At 35.8% G+C, this 18,218-nt stretch overlaps 1 protein-coding gene across 5 annotated transcripts in view; it reads right to left on the bottom strand.

Moving 5' to 3' along the window:
* The window catches only part of GTPBP8 (GTP binding protein 8), a 28,923-nt gene extending 14,033 nt beyond the window's left edge, over positions 1-14,890 (bottom strand). The window contains exons 1-7 of one of the 5 annotated variants that reach the window (XM_081066907.1): positions 14,755-14,853; positions 14,485-14,664; positions 12,253-12,351; positions 10,382-10,512; positions 9,296-9,395; positions 7,322-7,440; positions 1,062-2,047 (exon numbers count right to left, since the gene is read on the bottom strand). In XM_081066907.1, coding sequence (XP_080923033.1) covers positions 1,969-2,047; positions 7,322-7,440; positions 9,296-9,395; positions 10,382-10,512; positions 12,253-12,351; positions 14,485-14,664; positions 14,755-14,820 — 774 coding nt within the window. In that variant the 5' untranslated portion in view covers positions 14,821-14,853 and the 3' untranslated portion in view covers positions 1,062-1,968. Of the gene's footprint in view, positions 1-805; positions 2,048-3,296; positions 5,955-7,321; positions 7,441-9,295; positions 9,396-10,381; positions 10,513-12,252; positions 12,352-14,484 lie in introns of those variants that run through there. The other 4 variants (XM_081066908.1, XM_081066904.1, XM_081066906.1 and 1 more) reach the window with 4 other exon arrangements.
* Positions 14,891-18,218: the final 3,328 nt, after the last annotated feature.

Below are 18,218 nucleotides of genomic sequence, written 5' to 3'. Positions count from 1 at the left end.
TATGTATCCGTTAATTTTCCAAACTTAAACGTTTTGAAATTTTAAAAGTGCAATCTAAAATATACAAAACCGTAACTTATCTAGTAAATTAGATTAAAAGCTGTACATAGTGTCATCATAGTGGGCACCAATTTAATAACTTCTGGTCGCATTAGAACACTCAGGCCATTTGTAAGAGAAGGGTGGTGACACTTCCCATGTGTCACTTCAAATCCTGTTGGGCTTCTTCAGCTGCTGCCATGGCAACCCATTTGGAGCAAGACTGAACAACTTTACCTTGACTCCTGTTCAGGAATCTCTCACTTCTGCCTCCTGGCTTCTGACAACCTACAGGGATTGCTTGGCCCTTGGCCATGTACAACTTGGAAAAGGTGTGGGGTTGCCCTCTCCCTCCTTTAAAGATAATTCAGAGGCACATTTCCTAAGGCTCCTCAGAAGATCCCTCAAGATCAAGCACTAGTACTTAAGTGGTGTCCAACTCAATGAATCCTTGATTCGCTTTCCTTCCATCTCATTTCTGCATCACGCCTGTTCCCTGGGATCACTTCCCAGATAAACTACATGCATGCCTTTGTCTTGGGCTACATTTCTAGGAGAACCAAGACAAACAGTAAAAGAACACTGGCAAACAGATGACTTTTAAAAAAGATAATTCTATTGTTACCATATATTTTACTTTACGAATGCCTATATAAGAAGTCTTTTTTAGTTTGAAATGCTGCTGGTTAAGATAGACCTATCAAATATAAAGCAACTGAAAATATATTCTGAATTGAATTTTCTAAAAAAGCCACAAAGTTGTTTTACAGCCTTAATGTTTTAATCTAGCGCTATTGCTTATAACAATATTCAGCTTCACTTTGAAAACCTAAACCACTAACATGAATAGGTCAGTAGCATCTTCAAAAACATTTTTCCATTTAGTTCAAAGTAAGGCTTTATCTTTCCATTCTGAATCTTAATGTACCAATTCTAAGTCCCATCAACTTTTTCTTACCCTTTGCAAATCAGTTTTCTCACTTAAAACTAGGTGATTTTTTTTTTTTTTTTTTTTTTTTTTTTGTCTTCCCTCCATGACAAGATTTTTTTCTGTGATAAATCTACCTGTGAATTTTACTGTATTCTTGGGTTGGTTTCGCTTTACAAATATGCAGCTGTCCTTTTCACATATAATATCACTTTAATCTTAAGAACTTGTGAGGTATGCAGAACATGCAGATGTCCTTTTCACATATAATACCACTTTAATTCTTAAGATTGTGAGGTTACAATTGCAAATGAAACTCAGAGAAATCAAGTAATTTGCCTAAGGTCCAACACAAAAAAAGTCCAACACATAATAATAGAACTGTAACTTGAATTCTGGTCTTCTGATTCTGAATCCTGTGTTCACCTGAAGGTGACTGATCCCAGCCTGAATTTTTTTTGATGTTTCCAACATGGACTGACTGAAATTTTATCAAGAATATGTTTTTTAAATATTCAGAAAAGGACTCAGAAAAAAAGATAAATTACAGGCCTAGATAGGAGTCTTTATCTTTAACCTACATATCAGGCTTAACAGAAAAGTAGCTCCTTTTTTGTCTACTCCATTTTAATATTTAAAAAAGATACATAACAGACATTTTCTTTAAAAGACAAAGCCCAATAAATAACATGGCAAGCCATTCGCTACATAGTAGTAAGTAGGTTTTCATTTGATGGGCTTCTATATGCTACTTGTTTGTCAGTTTGTTAAAATAGAAAAAACTCATAGTATCTGTTCTAATGAACAGCTTAACTAAATCATTTATAAACCTTTTCCCCCCAGACCCAAATTCATTCTTGCTTTGGTAGATGTAGGTTTGAAAGCTGAAGTGATCCTCTACAAATCAAAGATGCACAACATTTAAAACAATGTTGAAATTTTAGGTGTTTAACCCAAGTTGGCATAAAAAAAATTTGAGTTTTCAGCTAAACTAGGAGCCATTAGCCACTAGTCTTAAGATTTCCTGTTATATTTGCTATGAAGCATCTCAACAGATGGATTCCAGAATAGGTCACAGCACTGTGAAAAGAAAAGAAAAATATTTTTTCCCCTTACTTCCTAGGTAGTAACAAATCTGAATTCATCTAATTTAAAAAACTGTTTACAAACTCTATGAGTTCCATGTATGAAACAGAAGATCTTAATTTGTCCTATCTCTTCTCTTTCCCCAGCCTCTTGTGGTATTCTAAATCTGATGGTCTACATTACCTGAACTATTTCCTTCATGATTCTAAAAATTTCACCATATCTACTATTTTGCTTTTTATTTCCTAAAGTTGTTTTTGTTTGTGTGTTTATAGAGGTATAACTGACCTATATTAGTTTCCACTTTATAACAAAATGATTCAATATTTGTGTATACTGCAAAATGATAACAATAAGTCTAGTTAACATCCATCACTGTACAATTAAAAAAATTTTTTTTCCTGTGATGGAAACTTTTAAGATCTATTCTTAGTAACTTTCAAATATGCAATACAGTATTAACTACATTTACCATGCTGTATGCTACATCCCCATGGCTTAGAACTGGAATTTTGTACCTTTTGACCCCTTCACCTATTTTTTTCACCCCCACCCTTCACCTCTGGCAATCACCAATCTCTGCACTGTATGAGCCTGTTTTATTTTGGTTATTTTTCTAAATTTCACATATAAGTGAGATCATATAGTATTTGTCTTTCTCTGACTTATTTCTCTTAGCATAATGCTTTCAAGGACCATCCATACTGTTGCAAATGGCAGGATTTCATTCTTTTTTATGGCTGAATAGAATTCCATTGTGTACATATATCACATCATCTTTATCCATTCATGCATCGACGGACATTTAAGTTTTTTCATATCTTGGCTATTGAAAATAATGCTGCAGCGAACATGGGGGTGCACATATCTTTTTGAATTAATGTTTTCATTTTCATTGGCTAAATATCCAGACTGGAACTGCTTCATCAATGGTAGTTCTATTTTTAATTTTTTGAGGAAACTTCAGTTTTCCCTAGTGGTTGCACCAATTTATATTTCCACCAACAGTGCATTAGGGTTCCCTTTTCTCCACATCTTTGCCAACACTTGTTATTTGATTTTTTTTTTTTGGGGGGGGGTAATCGCCCTTCTAACAGGCACAAGGTAATATCTCATTATGGTTTTGATTTGCACATCCCTGATGATTAGTGATCTTTTCATGTATCTGTTAGCCATCTGAATTTTCTTTGGAAAAATGTCAATTCAGATCTTCTGCCCATTTTTTAATTGGATTTTTTTTGTTATCGAGTTATAGTGAGTTATTTGTATATTTTGGATATTAACCCCTTATCAGATACATGATTTGCAAATATTTTTTACCATTTAGTAAGCTGCCTTTTCATTTTGTTGATTTCCTTTGCTGTGCAGCTTTTTAGCTTGATGTAGTCCCATTTGTTTATTTTTGCTTTTGCTGCCTTTGGTTTTGGTGTCAGATGCAAAAAATCATCACTAAGACCAAAGTCAAGGAGCTTACCACCTATGTTTTCTTCTAGGAGTTTTACGGTTTTGGGTCTTATATCCAAGTCTTTATATTGTGAGTTAATGTTTGTGCATGGTGAAATATAGTGGTTTAATTTCATTCTTTTGCATGTGCTGTCCAACACCATTTATGAAAGAGACTGTCCTTTCACTATTGTATATTCCTGGGTCCTTTGTTGTAAATTAATTGACCATATATGCGTGGGTTTATTTCTAGGCTCCTTATTCTGTTCTGTTGATCTTTGTATCTGTTTTTATGCCAATACCATACTGTTTTGAATACTATAGCTTTGTAACATAGTTTGAAATCAGGGAGTGTGATGCCTCCAGCTTTGTTCTTTCTCAAGAGTGCTTTGGCTATTCTGGGTCATTTGTGATTCCATACAAATTATAGGATTGTTTGTTCTATTTCTGTGAAAAATGCCATTGGAATATTTGCTTTTTATTTCCCGGACTAAAAGATTTTATCTCTTTAGCATTTTTTTGTGTGTGTGACAAAGATTCAGTCACCTTGATAATTTAGATGTTTTTCCCCATAATTTTAAAAAATCATCATCACCATTATTTTTGTCAATTATTATTTATATGTCTTACTACTTCTGTCCATACTATTCATTCGTCAGCATGGAAGTGACCACGTTTCCTCAGGATACATGGACTTTTACGGATACACTATGGCTTTTATGGATACAGGTATGGTATGTATCTATGTATAAAACAGACGAAATATTTTCACCTGTATTGGTAATTCCCTGCTTGATAAAGTACAGCATTTTAGACTTTTTGACCAAAACTGCCTACTTGAGACAATCTATAATTTGTACAAATACGAGGTCTGACAATTAAGTTCGCAAACTCACCCTAGAAAAAGTGCTACACACCTCATTGCTGAATATCACCACGGTCACCTCTGAAGTACTCCCCTTAGGAAACTATGCACTAATGCCAACGCCTAGTATACACTTCAAAGCAATTTTGGAACTCTTTTTCTGGAATGGCCATCAGAGCTGTTGTCTTATTACGCTTAATGTCCTGAATGTCATCAAAATGTCTTCCTTTCAATATTTCTCTTATCTTCGGGTAAAGAAAGAAGTCACTGGGGGTCAGATCAGGTGAGTAGGGAGGGTGTCCCAATACAGTGATTTGTTTACTGGCTAAAACTCCCTCACAGACAGTGCCGTGTGAGCTGGTGCATTGTTGTGATGCCAGAGCCATGAATTGTTGGGGAAAAGTTCAAGTCGTCTAACTTCTTCACGCAGCCTTTTCAGCACTTCCAAATAGTAAACTTGGTTAACTGTTTGCCCATTTGGTACAAACTCATAATGAATAACCCCTCTGATATCAAAAAAGTTTAGCAACATCGTTGCAACAAGTTCAGGAACTTAATTGGCAGACCTCCTAGTTTAATGAAGAGATACAAATTAGATCATCCACACCCTAACTAGGACACATTGAACTGATTTGCAACATTTCTGTCAACTCATGATTTTCTTTGTTCTCAGACTCAGTTCTCATTTTCTTGAAATGTTACTCTATATAAAACCATAGAAGCAATTCTGCTGTGTCTACTTACATATTTCTTTCATACCATTTATAAAAGCAGACTGATCCCAGCACCAATCTTTAGGGGCACTTCACCACTTATACTTCTCTACTCAGCTGGGACAGAGTTCAAACACGTAGGTTAGTTCTTCACTTTTGCCTATAGGCTTAAAGGTCAAACCTCCCTAGACTACATGTCTACCCACAACTGCACCTTTCTCCTATCAAGATCACATAGGAAGAGTAGGAAGTAAAATATGACTCATTTTGTAATAATTATTCTGTGAATAGGCTAAGCTCCATCTGGAGGGATGGGCTGGGATTTGGTCATGATAGTAAAATCAAGGAGTATATGTAACTCTACTCTTTGAATTAGGTTTTGAAACCTACAGAGTACAGCCTGTCAATTTCTGTATGTGGTCAATATAGTGAACTCTGATATTCTTGAAAGCCAGCAGGCTCCTGTGTCTCAATCTTAAACTTTAAAGTGCTGAGTGATTCCAGAGTTAGGCAGCAGAGAATGCTGGTATATCTAAAGAAGGAAATGCATCTAAAAAATACGGGGAATCTGATAATCTGGGTTTTTGGCCTGACCCTACCATTTACTGTCTAACCTTTGGCAAGGAAGGAAACGAATATCTATTATATGGCTAATGTATGTACCTCAGTCACGATACATTTTATTTTATCCTTTTAACAATCACATTTTTACTAGTGAGAAAACAGACTCAGAAAATGAAATAAGTTACTTTAAAATCTATATCCAAGAAGTAAAGGAACCAAGTAAAACCATGGCTGTCTGATTCTAAGGCCCATGCTCTTTCTATTATAGCCAGTACTTCTCTGCAATTCACTTCACTTCTCCGACTTGTGACTGTATCTGTGAAATAAGAATGTTTACTATGAGGATCACTTAAGTGTTTTGAATGATCTAGTGATATAACCTCCCCTAAGACCATATGTTTTCAGGTAGGTCTAGTTGTTCTTAATGTTGAGCCAGAATCTAAGTTGATGAGTCTGGGTGGCATATGGCTTACAGCAGTGTGGGACTATTGCTTGATCATTCCCTTGTTTGAACACTATAATTCTATTAATGTAGCTTGAAAACATTGTCAGTTTTTCCCCCAGCCCCATTATACTGTTAATTCAAACTCAGCTTACAGTCAACTAAAACTTAAATTTTTTTTCAATAAAATATTTTTTTCATAATAACAAATTATGCTGTTAAGGCATAATTTGCCCATCTTCTGTTTGTGTTGTCTTTTTAGCGGAAGTCTCACTTCCTTATTATTAAGTAGTTAACAGAAACAGCTATTTTTCTATGACAATACTTAGGGGGTCTAAGAAGAATTAGGATTTCATTCCTGCCGCTAGGAGTCTCCATTGTATACATGGGACACAGACAAATGAAGAGGATAAATACTCGAACATAAATGAAAGGAGAAGAGCATTTTGTAGGAATGAATGAAGAGGGATTTTGACAGGCATGTTCATAATGACAAACAATTTAAATGTGATCTGGATTGGCAGGACCTACAATGACCGTGTAGAGGACAGTTTCATATATAACTAAGTGGTACTTGTTTCATTATTTTCTCATAGCAACTACTATAGTGTGTTTCACAAAGAAGTTAGAACAGGAAAATCATCGGTGAGTGGCTCTGGAACTCTGCAATAGTACAGGGCACTTGTTGTGCCTGAGGTACACACTGAAAGTACAAACTCATGTTTTATCGCTAAACCACATCTAGTATCACAAAATTGCCAGCTCAGGAAATAACCATTCCATCTGCTACCAGTGTTTAATTTATACGAAGCATTTCTTCTTTACATATGGTCTTTTAAAGGAATATTTTTATCCCTCATAGCCTGAATGAGCTTTCTAATATAAAATTAAGTTGTTTTTCTCCAAAACTGAGAAAGGGATGGTAGCATCACTTTATTGTGGCTGTTGTATAGCTGACTCTAAAAAGTAAAACGTTTTCACTTCTGCTGTGGTCTAGTGCTGAGCTAGGCTGAGGTAGAAAGAGAATGAAGAAACCTACCAGGAAAATCCAGCAAATATGTGGAAGGAAGAAAGAACAGAAAGAAGAAAAAAAAGTGCTGATCGGTTGTACCATTAAATCATAGCTAAAGACATAGTCTTCCAAGCTCTTTAATTTTAAGTGATATCTCAATTTAAGAAATACCGATTAAATACTAAAGGCTGTTGAGTACATGGAGTTGTAAAAATAATTCACCTCTTACCTCACAGGAAACAACTGAGGAAAACATCCTTGTGTTTTAGTGGCAACAAATTTCTGGATCTGAAGCACTTGTTTTAAAAGATGTCCCGTGGAAGATTTGTCAATTTTCGTTAATACCATCTGCAAGAAAACAAATATTTAAGCATTAGAAATAAACTATTTCTTAATATACAGTTGTACACAGTTCAGTACCAATTTTCAATAACAAGTACGTGACCTGGGCAAGTTTCTTAATCTGTGTGTACTTGTTTCCTCATCTATTAAAAAAAAAGCAAATCCTGCTAAAGGAGTTACTGTGAAGATTAAATGAGTTAACGTACATATGTATAAAGCATACAATATGGGTTTGCTGTTTAACAGTTCTTTAACTACACAGCACTACAATATCGTGGATTCACGACCAGTGCAAAGGACCCTGGAGCCATATTTGCAATTGCCATAAGCCAAGTGTTTCATATGATCACCATATATCTTGTGGTCTAGGATATATAAATGAGTATTAGTAGGTTGATCCATATAAAATTGCTAAGTTAGCATCATTGTTGACCTACAAAATGGTTCCATCTTACATGTAATAATATAAAGGAAAAATTAGAAGTCATGTAACTTGTAGGTTTTATCCACTATACCAAGTTAAATGTAGTTAGATTCCAAGTAAGCCTAGAATTTACTAGGGAAACAATTATTTACTAGTAAACAATTATTTTGAATAATTTACTCATTCAAAGACAATTACATATTACCAGGAGGTCAAAGCACGGTTGATTACAAAATCAATTAAAAAGTAAAACCTTGATCTATCGGGCTTTCCTGGGGAATTTCTATAAATTTAAATTCATTGACTAATCATTTGTTCTCCAGTTACAAAAATGTTAACGGAAGAAGGAGTGAGAAGCAAAAAGTGTGAGGTTTCTAATGACCTGTGAATCCCTCCAAATTGGAGTCTTTACTCATAAAGGAAAATATGCTGGTATTTAAAAGGAGAGATAATTCCTCTATCACAACCTCTTTTTCAAAGAAGAAAATAGTATTTCTTTAAAGTTAAACTGAGGAAAATATATGATTTCACAAACTGGTACCTATGATACCAAGTCAGGAACACTATCACTTGATAAATCCAGTTTGGCATTATTTACACTTTTTTTTTAAAACTATGTGGACTATGTTTATTAACCTTTTGGCTACTCATAACTATAGGTTATCTTCAAAGGCCTTTTACAAATCCAAGAACCCCATAACTCCAAGAACACAAAAAAGCTGCTAACTAGTAACATCGTTTGATTTGCATTAAACTCCACTGTTAACATTTTAGTGGTTTTCTAACATTTTTTGAAATCAAATTATAGCCAATGGGTTCTTCACTTTTCCTTAGAAAGGAACTTTTGGAGTGCTATTTTATCTGGAAAACTCACAAAGCAAAATAAATGTGGATACCAACCTACTAATAAGTATTCTATTCTAGGGCAAATAATGGAAAGAACACTGGTAAGATACTCTCAGATGAAATTTCGCTTTTCTTTAAGAATATGAAAATTATACTTGTATGTGCTGGAGCCTGCTATGTTCTTGTAATGGTTCTTAAATTACAAATTAGTTTAGCAAGTTTTTCAGTTGCAGTTTTATTTACATACTAATAAATACTATATACCAAGCTGATGTTAAAGAGCTATTAAAACATGTTTTAGACAAATGTTTACATTGCTATTTAAAAAAATCATAAAGAAAAGCACTTAAGAACACTAAATGAACAGCTTAAAAAAACTTTATTTTGACTATAATTTTTAAAACTTAAAGCTGAGAAAGGAAAAGAGAAAATATGTCACACAGAACTTATTTTATTAATGGCTAATAATCAAAAAGATTATTCAGAAGATACTCCTTTATCACTTGAGAAAGCAAGCCTTGCTTATTTACTAAAAGATAGACACACATATACAGAACTGGTATTTCTAACTCATTCAAAAGAAATACTTACCACATAAGGTAATGCAAATTCTTCACACATTTCTATGGCAATATTGTCTGCTTTTTGAATTCCAACGACACTATCCACTAACAAAAATGTTCTCATCAAACTATAAGAATGCAGAAATAAAGGTTAATGACAGTATAAAATTCATTCACTATACTATACTAATAAACTTTACTATACTAATAAACTTTCCTTTGACTAATTTTCAATACAAAATTTAAAAAGTTCTTTAGGCAAAAGAAATTCTCAGTTCACCAGGAAGTGCATCCTATAGTCCAAGACCTAAATGAATTCACTAAACACTAATTTATTTCAGTAGCATGTACTGAACGTGACACTATGCCTGGGACTGAATACAAAGATGAGTATTCAAGCTCAGTTCAAGCTCTTCCTCTAAGAGCTTGAACTCTAGTGGAAGAAAGAGACATGAACCCAATTAACTATGTTATCATAAAAATGTCTAAATTTTCAAATATTATTTTAAAATTAATAGATCATACAAACCAGACACATTCTATTTTGCATTTTCTAATGTAAATATTTCCTGTTAGTTTCTATGTAAAACCATAAGATACTTGTAAACACTTTTTGACACTTGAGAAGTTTTACATTCATTTTTCTATATATCGTGCAATGCTTGAAACATACAACTGCCATTTGACTACCTATGGAGACAAAAAGAGGTAACATTTACAGAGGATGTGGTGTCAGAAGTATTTTAAGAATGATCAGAGTTTTAAAAAGTTTACTTAAATCTGGTAAATACCACATTATCCAACAATTTTCATTTTCAAAATTAGACAGCTAAGAGTTTGGTATACAAAAATTAATAAACTGCTGAAGTACTATTTATAGTCTCATTTTATGGAAATACTTGAATTTAAAATTAAACTAAGTTACAGGAAAAAACTAAGCAAGCAGTATATACCTTGGTCCTAAACATTGTATTGCAGAATATTATGATAATAAAATGGACTTTCTAAAAGAAGTCACTTGATAAAACTGAAGTGGTCACCATGTTATTTTCATGTTAATGAAAATACACTTTGGTTTAAATGTATCACTATTACAAGAAAATGTTTTCCTTACTTTTTTCGTTCTTTTAGATAGGTTTCTACCATGTTAACAAAATCTTCACGTGCTCTGTAGCCATAACCTGGCATGTCCACCAATGTAAAATATTTTCCAACTTTGAAAAAATTCATTTTCTTTGTGTGCCCCTGATAAAATAAATGGAAAAACAAAAGCCTCCTTAAAATGTTCTCTATATCTTTCATGACTCAAAATATTTTCTATTCAATCAACATATATTTGTTAACATGTCTAAGTATTCTATATATAATCCCAGCTATGCTGATGATGATACAAGAAAAGACAGAAGGGAAGTGACTGAAGACAAGCTTAGATGATATTACTTCTTCCCGCCAATTCATAACTTTAAGAGAATCTATATGAGTTAAGAAGAACTTTAGATTCCATGTTAGAAATATGTAGGAAAATAGTTCGGAGTCTTTCCTATTTCATTAGCTCTCTCTCAGTAAAAACGTTCCCCTATTCTAAATAGTGTGACTACAGTAGTCAATATTCTCTGATGAGTAATATATCTCTACTTTAAAGAGAAATGAATTATGGCACAGATAGGTTAAATTCAGTGCTTATTGTCAGTCATACAGGTTTTCATAAAGCCTAGATGCAAAGCCTGGTAGTTTATTATGCCTATACTACTGCTACCCTAAAATCAAGATGTTCTGCACGTTTCATTAGACTGGTTTTAGTGCTTTCAATAACCATGTTTGAAAAAGCATGTATAAATGTACCTATATTTATATCTAAATATTTATATCTAAATATATCTATAAATAAATATATCTATAAAATATCTGTGCAACTGAAGTTAATATATAGATGACAAGTCATTTATTCATGATTTTATGTCTGTGGACATTTATTAATCAGAAAAGGAAAGATTAACATAAACAATTAAAAAAGTCTATTGGTTGGAACTTAGTAAAAGTATTTTAAGAGGAAAGATTTTATAAATGGTGCTTAGATTCCCAGTCAGATATGTGTTTCTCTACAGGAAAATGATTTTAGAATCACAGATTAGGAATGTCAAAAATACATTTCTTCCGTTGTCTTCTCTGAGCAGTAAGGGAACCACCCTACCTAGAAGTGAGGGTTTAGCTGGGTTATATGGTGAAATCGGGCAGGAGTAAGGATATAGGGCAGGAGTAAGGATAAGACGGTTAACAAATGACACCAATCATCACTGATAGAGCCACGGAGTCAACTATATGAAGAAGTGGGAGCAAGAGATGACTAGTGAAGCTTCATGGAAGAGTTCCAATGCAAGGAAAGGGGGCCGTGAGCATTGGGTTAGTGGGAACTTTTTGCCATGGAGACATAATAAGGTGAGGGGAACTGGGGGTGAGTTTTGACAAGAGGATATCTTACATATTGGTAGAATCCGCATCTCTTAGAAGGAGTATAGGAAATTAGGAAATGACAGAAATCTACGATAGCAGATTGGCTGGGAAAATAAGGACATAATTTGGCCCTGGGTAAACTGGGGATTGCCTGATTGATGTATATGTATGAGTTAGCAAGGTATAAAAGATTATAGGAGGAAAAAACACACCATTTCCTCTGAAATTAGTGTAAAACTAGATGATCATTCTCATAAAAACAAATATAGAATGATGACAGAATTACTCTGGAAAATATTGGACCAGGGAAAATTTCCTCAAGAATGTGGCAAGACTACTAAAAAAAAATCCAGATGTACTTCCTTTTCTTCAGAGAAATACACAGGCATTAATAAAATGTCTTACTTTACTAGCTGTTTGAAAGAAATCGCTTTCTACGAACTTAGTAATTATGATTTCTTGTACCTCCCTACATTTACTATTCATCTTAGTCAATTCAGAGGTAGTTCAGACAGATTTTAAATTTCAACATACCGGTTTTTTGGAGACTCTGACTTCAACCTCTGGAGCCAATGAAAATAAAGCCTTTATTAGAGAGGATTTTCCAACATTGCTTCTGCCTATGAAACACACCTTATACAAGAACAAAGATAGCTGAGTACTAGTTTACATATATATTTATCATATGATGTATTAGCCGCAAAAATCTATCAAACTATTCAGTCTTGCCTTCGTCATAAAAAGTGGTTTATATAAATTCTAATATATAGCTACTATCTACTGAATGATTTCAATGTGCCAGGTGCTGTTCTAAGCACTTAACGTATTTTCTTATTTAACTTTTACAACATCCCTACCAGGTAAGCAATGTTATTATCTCCATTTAGCAGATGATAAAAGTGGAGGCAGAGAGAAATAAAATAACTGGCCCAAAATTATATAGCTAGAAAGTGAAGGAGCTGGAACTTGAACTCAGGACATTTCTATACAGAACCTGTGCTTTTAATTACACTATGCTACTCAAGAACATCTGCAACATTTACTAAGCATTCCGTATTTACAAAGCTTTTAGAAGTTAAAAACCAGAAGCATTTCAACAAAACTGGCTTTAAAGTACACATTTTGAACCACATTTCCCCACAAACTTTCAGAGTACTCTGTAATGCCATTGTTATTAAGAAGTTATTCCTTTCTCTTGACTTCTCTTTCCAATTAAGTTTTTCTCCTTTAGTCCTCTATAATACAGAAAGCAACAAAATATTCCTGATAGTAACCATTAACATCCATGGCTTTGCTTTTTAACATGGTATTTATTGAAGGGGGAACAATAACAATGAGTGGTTCTAAATGAGGGTAGTACCACCCTCTAGGGAGGGTGTTGTCAAAATACTAGTAAGGGCATTTTTGGTTATCAATATGATTATATGGCACTTAGTGGGCAGGGGCCAGGGATGCTATATATTGTGCAAAACGGGTCAGTCCTTCAAAATGAATTGATCTGAGTACTGCATAAATTTCAAATCCTCTGCCACATTAAACCCAACGATAATAAAACTGAAATTTTAAAAAATGAATTGCACCCAAAATCCAGCCATTTAGAAGTTTAAATCGAAAAGCGATGTCATCTCAAAATTATTAAATGATTGATATGCTCTTAAATTATTACACCAGTTCTAAATGTATTTATTAGAAGGAAACGTTTCAGTGCAGTGGTACAGACACTACACGTACAGCAGGTCTTTGAATAACACTGTTCTGTTCAACTTTGTTTTGCTATGACATTGATGAGGGGAAAAACAAAATCAATTTGCAGCCAGGGCCACTGTAGGTGTGGAGTTTGCACCATCTACCCATGTCTGCATGGCTTTTCTCCAGGTACTCTGGTGTCCTCCCACATCCCCAAGATGTGCAAGTTCAGGGAACTGGCCTGTCTACATTGTCCCATGATGAGTGAGTGTGGATGTGAGTGCTCCCTGCAAGGGAGTGGCGCCCAGTGGAGCGCTGGTTCCCACATTGCGCCCTGAACTCTGGAATACACAGGTTGGAAAGTAATTATCTTACTTGTTTTTTATTAATCTTTATTAAACGTATGCGTAGCTCACATTTATCTCAATGTTTAACATTAGAAGTGTTTGGGGGTATTTATAAGTTTGGTGATATTTTTGTGACTAGAAATATGCCACAGGAACTTAACTCTTATTTATATATCAGACTACAGTAAAACTGAATTCATTATACGTTGTTTTGCTTAACGTCGCAGTTTCCAGGAATCCATCCAGGAAGTTGAGGACTTACTGTATGTAAAGAGATCTGAGTTTTCTTTTAGCAGACTTAGAACAAAACATTATTAAACTTCATGACATGCATAAAAGGCACACTCACGGAATTTCACCGACGTTGTTTTCATAAGTCTTCTACGTTATTGCCATCGATGTATATTTTGTACACGATAGGAAATTTAGGTTGCGTGAAAATGACACTGATAAGAATCACCTCATTTGTGAAACTATTACACTTGTCATAGTCTTCCCTTTGTTTTTCCTACTTCGATTAAATAGGAAAAAGTTAAACAGGTAACTTTACGAACGCTTTGTTTGGGTTTTAAAACCTTTTGAAGTCTTCTAGAGTCATGACCAAAATGACTAAAACTAGATTTGCATAGTTAGTTGCACTAATTTTGTGCGTCCACACAAAACCTACTTCCGTTTGCATCGAGAACTAGGTGGCAGCAAAAGCCCTGCCAAGGCCGTCGGAACCCGCTCTCACCTCAGGGCGGAGGAGGTCCGGGGCGTGGTCAAGGTGCTCCGCGGAGCTTAGGTACTCGATGCGGTTCCGGGTGGTGGCGGTGAAGACACTCTCCGCCCTGGCGATGTCCTCCAGGCTCGGGTCGAAGGTCTTCAGGTGAAGGACTGGCCTCGAGTCCGGGAGGAGGTGCCGCTGGAGTTCCTGTAACGGGAACACGAGCTTCGTTAGTTGCCTTTTGGGCATGCGTGCCACCTCCGCGAAGGTCTGGGACGTGCTGTAAGGTCGGCTTACACGCCCCAGCGCTGCGGGCATCTCAAAGAGGCAGCCCACGCCTGACAGCAACCCGGGTGCTGCCATTTTTCTCTCCCAGAAGCCCCGCAGCAGGACCCTCGTCCCAGCGTGTGGGCTGCGCCTGCGTGACCCGGCTCCCTCTACGCCTGCTGGGAATTGTAGTCTCCTTTGGTCTCGTTCCCGCCTAAGCTCTTTGTTTCTAGTGAGCTGGAGGCAGGCTTTTCGTGGCTAGGGAAAAACCTTCTGGGTGCTTTTCACATGCTGGCCTGCACGATTGTGCCTTTGACTTGTATGTGGGGAGGCTGTTTCATGGTTTCTTGAGGTGACAAGACACATCCGGCTATGCCGCCCTTAAGTGTCAAGCGAAGGGGAAACAGTGAAGCGCTGGTGAATTCCAGGACCGTGTACTCTTCAGTGTCTGGTTGTCTCCCAGATCGTTGACACTGACGTACGTGTAACTAGGAGAAACACTTGCAGAAAGGGCTGGTGAGAAATGTTGTTGAAACAGCACCTGGATTTCGGGGAGGGACAGCTTATATTTTCGGAAGGACAGTTTATATTTTCAGCCTTCTCTATAGCTGCAGTCAATGTCATTAAATTTTAGAGATTTCCTATAGGATAAAAGCAAAAGCAGTGTTGCGCAGGTGTTAGAGTTGTTTCGTGGAGGTCACAGAAGGACATCTTATTTCGAAAGTCTGTTCTCAAAGCAATTCAAACCCATCAGCACGAGAATGGGAGATAAGAGGTATCGTGATAAAAGGAATGAACGATATTCCCGCTGAAAAGACTATAGGTCTGAAACATCAGCATCAAACAGCGGAGCAAGCTTAATTCAGCAAGACAGCTTGAGCGATCCCCCAGGTTGCTCAGTGATTAATCAGGGCAATTCTCGAATGAATGTCATACAAAAATTAATGAACAGGACCAATGACTTGGATCATAGCCTGACCTGCTGCTGGCCGCCTAAGTTTTGATCTTTGTATCAGGCGTTGAGACTTCCCTTCTTCCCCTCCTCTCACTGCCCCAAGACAAAACACTTTATTGTAAACTGTTTTACAGCCCCTTTCCCCCCTTTTAACAGTATATTTGGAAGTCTTTGTATATCAATACATACAATATGTTTTTAATGGGAGCATATTATTCCATTTATTATTGTCTTCTTGATTATTATTTTTAAATTATTTTTATTACAAACAATTCTAAAGTGAGCACTCATAAACAGATAATTTTGCACACTTGTGGGAATGGGATAAATTCCTTGAAGGGGACTTGATGGGTCATAGGATATGTGCACTTACATTTTTCATATCTCTTTTCAAAAATTACCATCTAAAGAAATTGTATCAAATTACTCCCTAATAACAAAGTATTACAGTACCAAAACAGACATTATAAAAGTAGGGTGTTATCCATGTTGCATAATCTTGCCAATCTAATAGATGAAAAATCTTATTTCTTGTTTTAATTCATATTTTCCTGATTACTAGGGAGGATGAACATATTTTGGCATTTTGTTTGTCCATTGTATTTCTTTTTTTGTAAACATGATCTCTATTAGGTTATTCATCTTTAAAAATGACTTATAATAACTGTTTAATTATTGAGAACATTGATCTCTTGTCTGTCATCTTTTCCAAATATTTTTCCCAACTTGTTTATCTTTTGACTTTTTAATAGTACTTTTCACTGTACAGATTTTTAATTTGTAGGTGGCCAAACCGAACAGTCTTTTATGTCTTCTAAGCTTTGAGTTATGTTTAGATAATTCTAAGCTTATAAAGAAATTATCCTATCTTTTCATCGCATAGTATACTGGTATTTTTTTAACAGTTAAATATTTAATACATCTGGAATTTAATGAAAAGAGTCCATTAAAAATTCAGCTTAATTTTTTTCCAAATGCTTAGCCAGTTGTTTCAACAATATTTATTAAATAATTCATCTTTTCTTCATTGATTGATAATAGTATTTGTAACGAATTGCCAGGTGTATGTGGGTCCATTTCCAGACAACTGTGAACTTTGAAAGTGCTTTGAATGTGCCATTTCATTTCTAAACTTTGGGGTCCCCAGTTTGGAAATAAACCAGAACATAAAGGACTTTTGTTAATTCTTAGAGGGGTTTTAGAGGTGTTCAGGGGTTAGTAGATACCACAGTACTCATAATCCTACATAGTCTGAATCCAGAAAAATTTGACAGGGCAGTTTTTGCCAAGTAAATTATTTTGTCATCCAAAGTTTGTTGGGGGGGTCAAACAAGTAATCAATCCACTGGAAATAAATATGACAAGGAAAACCACTTTATTTAATCATCCATTTTTCCCCTTCACTCTATATTTTTATATATCTATGTAAACAAGGCATATAAAACTTCAGAAAGACGGTTTAGAGTAAATAATACACTATGCTATCCCTGGGTAAATGTGATCAAACTCTTCCCTAATTTCCAGGGCAGGTAGAGGGTCAAAGATGGGGCATGCATAGCCGTGAAACCTACAAGTGAAAGGGAAAAACAGGAGGAATTAGCTTAGGGGAACTAACTCTGTTGTAGAGCTGCAATAGAAATCATGGGGTCCATGGGGAATTGTCCAAGTCCAGGAAAATTAGGCCCAATCAGTTTTGAAGGTGTTCCAGTCTAGTGGAGGGGTGTTGCAATAGTACTCTCTGTGTTCTGGCAATATTCTGATTTGTTGGCAGCATCTTGATTCCAGGTGGTCTGTCTAGGTGAAGTAGGACCCCAGCCAGTGGCTTTGGATTGGGAGTCAGGATGTAGCCTGCTGGCTAGGTAAGGTGTTAGGGCTGAGATTAAAAATAGGATTTAAGTCCTGGTGGGGAAAGGGAGTGGGGATTAGGAAACCAAGCAGCTACTTAGTCCTGCAGATTGTGCAAACATAACAAGGACAGAGGTAGGGCTTGAATGGATCTAAGGGCGTCTTAGCACTCCTCTCAGAGAACTGTGGAAAACCCACCTTTGATTGAGTTCCACAGCACTGAGGTCAGGATGTACTTTGCTAAACTGTGATAGCCAGGGGAGATCAATAAATGAGGATTGTATTTGTGTACTTGTTCTGTTCTGTACTTCCTTTCCCTTTTCTGTATAATGCTGTACTGTGTGAGTACATTAGCTAACACTGAGAGTGATAAGGCACCCCTGCTAGAGTCCATCATTAGTTTATTCATCAAGTATTTAATGAGCACCGATTACATGTCAGGCATTGTACTAGGGGCTGGACATATATGAGTGAGGAAATGAAGCAGAAAAAAGTTTCTGTCTTCATCTTATTGTCTTGAGACAATACATAAGTAAAATACCAAGTATATTAAATAATGATAAATGCTTAGGAAAAAACTAAAGCTGGGTAGGGAACTAGGGTGTGTGTGTGTGTGTGTGTGTGTGTGTGTGTGTGTGTGTGTGTGTAGAGGTGTAGGCTGTTGCCATTTTAGTGTGGTCCTCACTGAGAGGGT

The sequence above is a fragment of the Rhinolophus hipposideros genome, assembly GCF_964194185.1.
Source record: "Rhinolophus hipposideros genome assembly, chromosome: 2".
NCBI lineage: Eukaryota > Metazoa > Chordata > Mammalia > Chiroptera > Rhinolophidae > Rhinolophus > Rhinolophus hipposideros.
This window is presented reverse-complemented; position numbering and strand designations above follow the sequence as displayed.